The sequence below is a fragment of the Pollicipes pollicipes genome, unplaced genomic scaffold (genome assembly GCF_011947565.3).
Source record: "Pollicipes pollicipes isolate AB1234 unplaced genomic scaffold, Ppol_2.1 Scaffold_7261;HRSCAF=8764_pilon_pilon_pilon, whole genome shotgun sequence".
In the NCBI taxonomy this organism is placed as follows: domain Eukaryota; kingdom Metazoa; phylum Arthropoda; class Thecostraca; order Pollicipedomorpha; family Pollicipedidae; genus Pollicipes; species Pollicipes pollicipes.
Genome location: NW_023597054.1, coordinates 42,252,618 through 42,263,556, shown reverse-complemented (window position 1 = coordinate 42,263,556; position 10,939 = coordinate 42,252,618). Strand labels below are relative to the sequence as shown.

At 55.5% G+C, this 10,939-nt stretch overlaps 1 protein-coding gene across 1 annotated transcript; it reads left to right on the top strand.

The window, feature by feature from the left end:
• On the top strand, nt 1-10,607 carry LOC119113017 (xaa-Pro aminopeptidase 1-like). The gene is made up of 13 exons (XM_037237332.1): nt 1-99; nt 1,377-1,521; nt 3,030-3,198; nt 3,659-3,898; nt 4,179-4,274; nt 4,607-4,806; nt 5,326-5,467; nt 5,830-5,956; nt 6,175-6,327; nt 7,369-7,498; nt 8,136-8,316; nt 9,200-9,375; nt 10,106-10,607. Exons 2-13 carry the CDS (start codon nt 1,393-1,395, stop codon nt 10,223-10,225), a joined length of 1,863 nt encoding a protein of 620 aa, XP_037093227.1. The 5' UTR covers nt 1-99; nt 1,377-1,392; the 3' UTR covers nt 10,226-10,607.
• Nucleotides 10,608-10,939: the final 332 nt, after the last annotated feature.

The following is a 10,939-nucleotide window of genomic DNA, read 5'->3' as shown; positions in this document are numbered from 1 at the left end:
ATGGTGTTGCAAGGCGGTTACCGCTAAACCCCTGCTCCATACACGGCCAAATTGCAATAGTATCCGGGCATTGCAATAAGGAGGCCGTTTTCGAGATCGGTTCGTACCTCAGTACCCACTGTACAGTAACAGTACGTCCGGTTAGTTGGTTTTCCACGTGTTTTGCTTGTTCAAGTTTTCCCTATTTAACACTACCTTTTTAGTTTGTGGTGTACCCTGCCGTTTTTATCATGCAACACCATGTTGCTTACTGTGCTGTTTCAAAATGCCTTCTTAAAGTAGGCTTAAGTCGCATGAACAATGTCTGCCTCTGCTTTTAATGTTGTTTATTTTCCCATTTTTAAAAGGTTTCTGGTCCATTTCATTCTGCTTGCTCAATCTGAAAACCCCATTCTCTGTGCTGGTCCTTTACAGGACACAGGCCTCCCACACAGTATTGTACTGGCTGAGGCTGAAGCATGCATGCAATGCATGAGCAATGTCATAACTACTTGTAACATTGGTTGCTATGTGTCAAAATTGATGGTGACCACACACTAAAGCTGGGGCACTCAGATTTTTTGTGTGTACACCAAAATTGTTGCTTAAATGTCACTCCTGCACCTGTTTGTTGTAGAGCTTCCTTCCTTTTCCTGAATAATTTGAGATGTTTTGGCTCATGCTTATGTCATTTAAGAAGAAAGTATTTCTCAGGACCTATTCCATTCAGGACATGCTTATATCAGTGGTATAACAACCTGACTTGGAGTGCAAAATTAGAAGCATTTTAGTTGTTGATAATTTTAGCTTTGAACTTGTGCGGCTACAAATGTAAGCTTTAAACCTCATTTTGGAATAGAACCTGATGCTTGGCAGCCTTAATCTCCTGGCCTAAGAAAACATTTAAAAAGTGGTATCAATGTTCAGATGATGTGATTTTAGCATATGCAGTGCATTCAAAGCATAGTGTGTAATGCAGTTCCTTTATATCCAATTTTTGTCTTGTGAAAGCCTGAGTGGGAGTTAACCTCACCTGTCATATATTGCTTTTATGTCTCAAAGAAGGGCAATGCTAACCTATATTTTTGTGTTGTGCCTTAACTGCTTCTCTCCACAAACTGTGTCCTTTCAGTCATCAGCATATGATCTTTGTAGTTTGCCACAGCAGCATTCTTTGTATTTTAATTTGACACTAGTTCTTTTCAGCTTCTTTACCTGTTTACTATGGCTTTCTATTGATTTGCCTGCATGTCACTTCCCCAGTTCAAACCTGATTGATCTTACACATCTGCAAAAATGGTGAACTTGTTTCACCTGCACATACCTTAAGCTGCTAGTAACTGTCTTCCACTGTTGCATTCTGGTTGAGCCAGTTCAAAAGACAGCATATGTTGCAGACGTCAGCTCTGTGGAATGTCCACCATGGCTGGTGCCAAAAACACCACTCACCTGCTGAAGCACCTGAGGTCGCTCATGAAGAACACCAAATATGTCAATGAAGAGCTACATGCCTACATTGTGCCATCAGCGGACTCTCACGGGGTATGTACTGCTCGCATTACTATCATCGGATTGTTACGGGGTATGTACGGCTCGCATTACCATTCTCGAATTGTTACGGGGTATGTACGGCTCGCATTACCATCATCGGATTATTACGGGGGATGTACGGCTCGCATTACCATCAGCGGAGTGTTACGGTTTGTGTACGACTCGCATTATCATCAGCGGAGTGTTACGGGGTACGTACGGCTCGCATTACGATCCGACCCAAACCGTGCTGTCATCGGTCACCGTCTTGATTTTAATGCTGCAACATAAAGTTGCATCGTTTCATCGATTACCGGTCAGGCACAGGGATGAAACCGAGCTCCTGGCGTCGTAGTCGAATCCGAGCCAAGACGATGACACGAAGCCGAGGTCGACGCTGAAGCCGGTTGCTTTAAAGTTTGGAACTGCGAATCTGGAGCCGAAACCAGTGACTTCAAATTTGTTAAGTTAAAGCCAGATCCGAAGCGAGAAATGAGCGAGCTTAAGAAACACGAAGCCAAAGTAGAGCCCGCCAGCTTAAGATCACAAGGCCGAAACCGAAGCCTGGTGAATAAGTTTGCGAGACCAAAGCCATTTTCGCGTGCGCAAAACAGTACGGGCCCAGAAAATATCGTCATGGTTTTACGGACCGGGTGAGGCGGGGTGATTGCATAACAGACGGAAGGTTCTTTGGACCGTCGTCCTGTAGCTGTGTGTTAGTACTTGCACGACGTTTCGGGGGTTCATTCTGTGGCCGGTGTCGGGTGGTACTTGGTCCTGGGGATGCCCGACTGGTTTGTACTCCCAGACATATCTGCGTCGCACTCCTGGAAAGTTATGTTGTAGATTGTGATGAAAAGACGGGCACCAATGCTGTTGAGAAGTGGAGCCGTAACTGCAGCGACAAAACGCCATGGCGGAGCCGAAGCGAGCAGTTCAAGATCAGATGGCGTAGAGGTCGTGGCCATAATTAAAGAAGTGTTGGTAGTTAGAGCCCAAGCGGACGCCTGCTTTTATGAATTACCCCAAGCTTAGGCGGAGGCCGAAGCCAAACGTCTGAAATGGCACGAAGCCGAACCCCAAGCTATTGCAAAGGAGGTGCGGCTTTTTGAAGCCGAAGCTGAAGCCAAAGCCGACTTCCTCTCGTGCCTATTACCGGCCGAGGTGTGCGCTGTGACAGTACTATCCGTAGAGACAGTATACTATAAATTCCGTGCCTCTCCAAAACCTACATTTGAGTCGTACCGCCCAGTGTTAACACATGACTTGTGATGCCCAAGCAGGTAATATGCGAGCTATGAATCGCGTGGTCCACGAATACCTGACAGCATGTGACATTTGATTCCCTGTCCAGGATATCGACTCTTGGTCCATGCGGCCCAGGGTAGGTGTCTGGCAGCATGCGCCTCGGCACTTGACCTGCAATCCTCCCTCAGAGTGCGAACGTAGTACCAGCGTGCCAGCGAGTACCGGCGTATGGCTGTCTATGCAGGACATTGACCTGTGACCTCTGACACCAGAGTGAATACCTGGCGGCGTGCGACGAGCGGCGCGCCTTCCTGACCGGCTTCACCGGCTCGGCCGGCACGGCCGTGGTGACGCAGACACACGCCTGCCTCTGGACCGACGGACGGTACCACCTGCAGGCGCGCGCCGAAATGGACCTCAACTGGACGCTCATGAAGGATGGTCAGTGTGCACAGCCTGGCCACCCGGCCTGCAGCCGCTGTTTAGGTAGACGTGCTTGAATGTAGCGGCTGTTGTGGCTCAGAATAATCCAGTGTCACACTGAGGTGTTGTGCATCATTTGCCCAGACTGTGTTGTGTTCGTGGTACTTGTAGTGGTGGGGCCATTCAATGTACTTTTTCACAGAACATAGAGCACTTCTGCATTACGAGAGTATTGGTTCGTGATCATCACCAACTCTATAGTGTATTTGTGCCATATAAGTGGCGACCTGCCCTGCGTTATTACGTCAATATGGGATTCGATCGAATGCGATCACCGATCCGAAGCTATCGCAGCTTCGGCTGCTCATGTCTGGCCCACATTGCTAACAACGCATCGGATGGATGGGCGTGGTAGCGTCGCTGCTCGTCCCGCCTGCGGTGCGGCTGCCGCAGCCCGTGACGCGGGCCTCTTCGGCAGGCGTGGCCGGCACCCCGACGCAGGGCGAGTGGCTGTCGTCGACGCTGCCGGCGACGGGCGGCGCGGTGGGCGTCGACCCGCGCCTGCTGTCGTCGCGCGTCTGGGACACCCTGGCGGCCGAGCTGTCCGCCGCTGGCCACAGCCTGCGGCCTGTCCAGCAGAACCTGGTCGACCTGGTCTGGAACGAGCAGCCGGCGCGCACCTCCAACGCAGTGCTGCCGCACCCCGTCAAGTACACAGGTGCGCTGCGGCCGGCTGGCCGCTCGTCGGGGCCGCCTGGCCGCACGCAGCCGTGCAGCGAGAGGCTGCTCTCGCGGGGTTTGGGTGCGGTGCTACGCTGCCTCTGGGCCAGTTGTCCCGTCTGCAGGAATTTTGTCATATTGGACTCGATGCAGCCCTTCAACGTGGTACGGTTCGATTGGTTGCGGCATGTGACCTCGTACGTGTAATGTGTGCATCTAGTGGAAACGCATGTTGAGTTTCGCAGAAATGAACGTGTTCCAAACGTGTTGTATGGCAGGGATGTCGGTGAAGAGCAAGCTGGAGGAAGTCCGCAGTCAGATGCAGCAGCGCAAGTGCACGCTGCTGGCGATCGCGGCGCTGGACGAGATCGCCTGTGAGTGTGACGGGCTCGGCGTAATGCGTAATACGGACCACTGCCGCGTAATACGGACCACGCCGTGGAAGTTTACTCTGCGGCACCGTACGCCAACCACGCGCTGTTCGACGTCCGTAACGCAGTATGAACAATAGTGTAGCCGTGCCTTACTGTGCTTCACGAACGTCATTCCTCCGACCCCACATGTCTCCACTGAAAGCGCCGCACCGAGTGGTCTTGTGTCGGCCCAGACTCGCTCCGGGCGGCGTCGCCTCTGGCGCTGATCGCGTAGCGGCGGACGCGCCCCGCCGCCACGTGGGGGCACCAACTGACGGCCGTTCCGCGTCCAGACCTGCTGAACCTGCGCGGCAGCGACATCGTCTTCAACCCCGTGTTCTTCTCCTACTGCGTGGTGCTGCCCGACACGGTGCACCTGTTCATCGACGCGCAGAAGCTGAGCTCCGGGGTGGCCCAGCACTTCGCCGATGAGGGCGTCTCCGACCTGCAGCTGCACGGATACGAGGACGTCTGGTCATTCCTGAAGGATAAGGTGAGAACTGGTGCGCCCCACGCGTCCTGAAGTAATCTGGCGATGCAGTATAGATACGTACTTCTTAGGTTTTGGACGTTTCAGTTTCACGTTAATTTTGGTGTGCTAATGGAAAGTTCTTGGTCGTGATAGTTGCCTGTTTTCGTTGATGCATATTTACCACAGAATACAGCAACCCTGTTTGATCATTACGTTACACTCATCTTTGGTTCCTCTCACCACTGCGCTTAATTCTTATCACCACTGCGTTTGATTCCACTCACCACTGCGTTTGACCCTTCGTACCACCTCTCACCACTATGTCCACGTTTGGTTTCACCGTGCTTAGCGATGTGTCTACGCTTTTTTGGCTGCTAGAAGATATATTTTTGCGCAGCTGAGCATGCTTCCAGTTGTACGCGTCTGGTCCTCGTGGCTCATGTGAGCGGCTGTAATCCCTGGTTCTGTCCTGCAATACCCGGATGCAACGAGCGGGCATCCTTTTCATTTGCCTTTACCCGGCGTCTGTTTGTGTTGCAGGCGGCCGAGATGGACGGCAAGGCCTGGCTCTGTCCGTTGGCCAGCCACGCGCTGACCGCCATATTCGACAGAAGCCAGCGCGTGCTGGAACGTACCCCGCCCTGTACCATGAAGGCCATCAAGAACGACACCGAGATACAGGGTGAGTGGTGTGGCGTCGCCTGGGTCGCAGCCGGCCAGCCGGGCGCGCCGTCCGTCGCGTCACGGATGCAGACGCAGATCGTTACACCGGGGCGCCGCTGAGCCAGGATGGTCTGAACGTCTGAGCCGAAGCCCCGCCACTCGCTGCCTCGGAAGGTCCCGGAGAATGTCGATGCTGTGAGAGGCGACTTTGCCACTTCTAGGTTAGCTACAACAGCTACCGCCAGGCGTCCACCTTCCGGCAGCGAGCCAGTGAGGTCATCGTCGTATCCGTATTATCACTGTGCCAGCCTGGACAACACCGTTCGTTTCCACGATTGCACAACACGTCAGCGTGCTCATTGCCACACGTCCGTACGGCAGGCATGCACAGCGCGCACGTGCGGGACGCGGCGGCACTGTGCACCTACCTGAGCTGGCTGGAAGAGCAGGTGTCGGCTGGTCACAACGTCACCGAAGTGTCCGGCGCCCAGAAGCTAGACGCGCTACGGTGAGCCCGACCCGCCAGCACCGCCAGATGCCCGGCTGACCGACGGCGGGCTCGGCGGCGGCTGGCATGGCGCGTAGCGCTTCTAAACGAATGGCGCATTGTGTGTGGAATGTCTGACTCCGCAACGCAGCCTCATGTCCACGTTGGTCGCATGGCAGTGTGAGATGCCTGTGTCATCAGACGGCACCGTTGACACAGTCCCTGGCTGCGTTTGGCAGGGCCGAGCAGGACCTGTTCGTGAGCCTGAGCTTCTCCACGATATCGTCTTCGGGTCCGAACGGTGCCGTCATTCACTACCACCCGGCGGCCGCCACCGACCGGCCCATTACGGCCGACGAGCTGTACCTGGTCGACTCGGGAGGCCAGTACAGGTCAGCCAAGTGTGCTACCCCATCAGCTGAACTGAAGCACGCAGCAAAATTGTGCTCTCCACCCTGGGATAATACCAGTTAGGGCAATATCGCATAGTGTGATTTTACCTCATAGGTGTAAACAAACAGTTTTTCAGTGGACAAGCGAAGGGCCTGAAACCAGCGTCTTGTGCTGAAGTTGATGAAAATGTTTTGGAGCTAGCATCCTGGATCATTTTTTGCCCCAACGTTTGTTCCTGGCAGTTGTTCATAGTTGGCTTCCTGCGTAAGCACAGTAGTGCAGGCCATGGCCTGGCTGCCAGAGCTCGTGCACCAACTCTCTGATCTGTCACCAATGCGCGCGGCTAGCTCGCCGACACAGAGCAGACCAGGTCACCGCTAGTTGAACCATGCCACCCACACGCAGCATCAGCGCCAATCTGTGCGCGGTAATCACAGCTAGACCTGTTGGATGCATCGCGTGAACCACCCAAACTTGTTCCGTCGTTAGGCTGGTCTAGTGTTCGGTGCCGCACGCACAACCAGAGGTGTAGAGCATGGACATCTGAGCGGGCGTGGGCCCATGGCGCCAGGTGGATGAGACGACGTGTGGGTCAGTGTTGCCAAACTCCGCCTGTTGTATCATGTTTTTGGTTGGACGCTTTATTAACCATTCAGCTCGGTCGCTCTCCATTGGCGGCGTGGTCGCGGCGGAGATTGGTCTGCTGTGTATCAGTCAGCGGCTGCGGTGACTAGCGCCCGCACCACCCGTCCTCCGGCGTGCTGACACCCAACTGTCGTGCCCGCCAGAGACGGCACCCCTGCTCCTACACCATCCGTCCTCCGGCGTGCTGACACTCACCTGTCGTGCCCGCCAGAGACGGCACCTCTAGTCTTGCCAGAGACGGCACCTCCACTCCTGCACCATCCGTCCTCCGGCGTGCTGACACTCACCTGTCGTGCCCGCCAGAGACAGCACCTCTAGTCCTGCCAGAGACGGCACCTCTGGGCCTGCAACACTCGTCCTTTGGCGTGCTGACACCTACTTCCCGTGCCCGCCAGAGATGGCACTACTGACGTCACGCGCACCGTCCACTTTGGCCATCCAACCAAACACCAAAAGGAGTGCTTCACGCGCGTGCTGAAGGGCCAGATCGCGCTGGCCACGGCCGTCTTCCCGAACAAGACCCGGGTGAGTGGCGTGCTGCCGCCACTGGCCCTGGCACGGCGGCGCCGCTCGGGCGACAGGTCACGCGGTACTGCTGGCCGTCTGCGGGCACCGAGAAGCCAGGGTCTCCTGCTCGTCCGATGTAAAAACCGTTATGTAAAGTGGGAAGGGCGGACAACGGATGTTTGACTTAGCCGGAGCATCAATAATTTGGCGGGTGTTGTCTTATAATGACTTTGTGAGAAACATTGGCGGACTGAGACTGGGCCCACTGCACGGTGTAACCGAAATACTGAGCTCGTCATTGGCTCTGAATAATCCGTCAGCTCCCGTGAGCAGAGCCGTCGCTCTTTCGCACGCACCAACCTGGAGGCATAGAGCCTACCGCTGCTCTGGGATAGAAATGTGCCAATCTTAGAATGGAATGCACTGGGTGCGGGGCTCCGTTTTTCCGTTACGTTCCAGTCGTGAACTCCGCTTAACACTGAACCGAATCACGCAATTAGTATGCCGTGCACCGTGCGTGCTGTATGCAGCTGTCCTCCGCGTAGCTGAAGAAAGGTAACACCAGCACAACTCCCGCAGGCTTGCAACCGGCGCCTGGCTGTCGGTAGCCGGGAGGTGTCACTCCCGCCTTTGACGGGCGTTTGACCGTCGCCAGGGCACACTGCTTGACCCGCTGGCTCGGCTGGCGCTCTGGAATGTGGGCCTCGACTACTCGCACGGCACTGGCCACGGCATCGGCTCCTATCTGAACGTGCACGAGGGCCCGATGACGATCCATAGCCGGCCGCAGCCACCCTCCGAGGCCGGCCTCGAGCAGGGCATGTTCGTCTCAGATGGTACGAGAGCAGGGCGTGTTCGTCTGAAATGGTGCGACAGCAAGGCGTGTTGGCCTGGAATGGTACGGCAGCAGGGGTGTGGGTCTCGGATGGTACGGCAGCAAGGTGTGTGGGCCTGGGATAGTGCGATAGCAGGGATGTTGGTCTCAGATGGTAAGACAGCAGGGCGTGCTCGTCTGGAGGTGCGACAGCAGAGCATGTTCGGCTCAGATGATCCGACAGCAGGGCGTATTGGCCTCAGACAGTGCCGCCACAGCAGTACTGCCTTACGCTGTACGATGGCAGGGACGGCACACCTGCTGTGCCCGTCTTAGATGGTACGACAGCTACAGTGCAACGTCATCTTAGATGGTAAGACAGAAGGTTATTTTCGTCTCGGATGGCACTGCTGCAGGCCATGTCCGTCTCAGAGGCGCGGCAGCAGTACGTCGCTGTCTCGGGTGGTGAGACGACAGGAGATATTGGTCTTAGGGGCATAACAGCAGCGTATGGTCGGTCCAAACCGTACGACTCCTGGGCAGGATCGTCTCAAGTGTTTCTCATCTGTCTCATGCTCTCTGCTTGTCTCAGATGATTTCCGTTCGTCTCGGATGGTTTTCGTTCGTCTTGGATGGTTTCCGTTCGTCTCGGATGGTTTCCGTTCGTCTTGGATGGTTTCCGACCGTCTCGTATGTTTTCCGCTCGTCTCAGATGCGTCTGCTCGTCTCTTGGTTTCATGTTGTTCGCCGGCGTCATGGTTTGTGATGAGATGCTTTACTGTGACGTGCGCGCTCGACACGAGACACAAAATAACCTTAAGCATGCACTGTGCCGTGCCCTGGTGACTAGTCGCCCACACTTGGCCGACCTGTCCATGACCTCACCAGCTGGCTGACCTCCTCAGAGCCGGGCTACTACGAGGACGGCCAGTTCGGAATTCGGCTGGAGAACATTGTGCGCGTGGTACCGGCGGCCACCAAGCACAACTTCGGTGGGCGCGGCTTCCTGACGTTCACGCACGTCACGCTGGTGCCGGTGCAGACCAAGATGCTGGTGCCGGAGCTGCTCACGCAGCAGGAGGTGCGGCGGCGCTGGTTGGGCGGGAGAGGACTGTGTTGACGGTCGACGGTCTTTGACAAGCTTTTGCAGGACTCGGGGTGACCATTGTGATTGGGCTGGAATGGACGTGCCTCGTTTGAGGCCAGTTGGTGGGCGGGACTAAAGCATTGTGTGTTTTGAGTGGCTGATTGTTATTCCGTCAACGAAGGGACGCTTCCTGGACTGACAGCTGGACTACTGTATCCATGGACTGGCGAAACCCCAGGTGTTCGACCCAATGTCCGCCGATTTGAGATTACAATGTTGAAAGCGCTCTGAAATCGTTTTGAAAGCCTACAAGATATTGAGATTCGAGATTGAAAACATCAATGCCCGATATCTTGCGATCTGAGGTGTCAGTCCGTTCTCATAGTCTCGAGTGATACTGTCTGCTGCTGTCAAATGTTCGATATTACCACTGTGTGTGTCATGGCCTAAAATGTGATCTTTGTCTACCTCCACCGCAATTCTGAAATGTCCACCTGCACCGCCATAAACGTACTTTGCCGATCGCTGCTGCACCCCACCTGGATTCTAAAATGGTAACTATCACGTCTTCCTGTAGTTGGGAATGGCAGCTGCCGATAGTTTGTACTCCCCGTCCAAAGGATGACCCCTTCCGTTGCGTGTATCGCTGTCGCTGTTCTGCTGCGTCATCTGCCGTCGTCTGCTCGGCCTGGCGGTGACGGACGACTACCTTTGTCGTCGGCAGATCGGCTGGCTGAACGACTATCACGCCGAGTGTCGCGAGACGGTGGGTGCCGTGCTACAGGCGCAGGGCCGCACCGCCGCGCACGCCTGGCTTTTACGCGAGACGGAGACGCTCGGATAGCCGGACCGGCGCGGACCGGCCGGCGGGCCGTGGCTGAGGTCTCAGCGACGCTGGACCGGTGCCTGCCAGCCGGCCGCGCGGGCGGGCTGTGGCTAAGGTCTCAAGCGGCGCTGGACCGGTGCCGACCGGCCGGCCTCGCGGGCGGGCTGTGGCTGAGGTCTCAACCGGCGCTGGACCGGTGCCTGCCAGCCGGCCTCGCGGGCGGGCCGTGGCTGAGGCCTCATGAGGCGCTGGGCCGCTCCTGTCGTGGATCTTTGGTCAGATGTCTGGCTCGGTGCCAGACGGACTTTGGTGGACGGTGCTGACGCGCTGCAGGATTCCGCGGGACGCAGCGAGCTGCTTCACTTCTCAAAACGAGGAGAATACAAGTTACAAATTGTTATGTTTAGGGCGTTCCGTGTGACCTCTGGCCGTGGTGGCGATCGATCGAGCTGATGTGGGAACTAGGACTCTACGGTCAACTCCGTACGGATAAGAGACAAGGGACTTTGAAAGCGTCAATACCAGGGAATGGAACGTGGTCAACAAGTTTTTGTTTACTATCAATTCCATGCTCGTGGGCGAGGACAATACGAAAATTGTTGCCTGCGATGTCTGTATTTGTTTGCGTTTGCGTAACTGTTTTGTGCTGGAGGGCTGGTCAGTATGCGTTGTTCAGACAACAGGTCAAGAAACACCAACATGCAGCACCATCAAGCACGTTAGCACTCATAT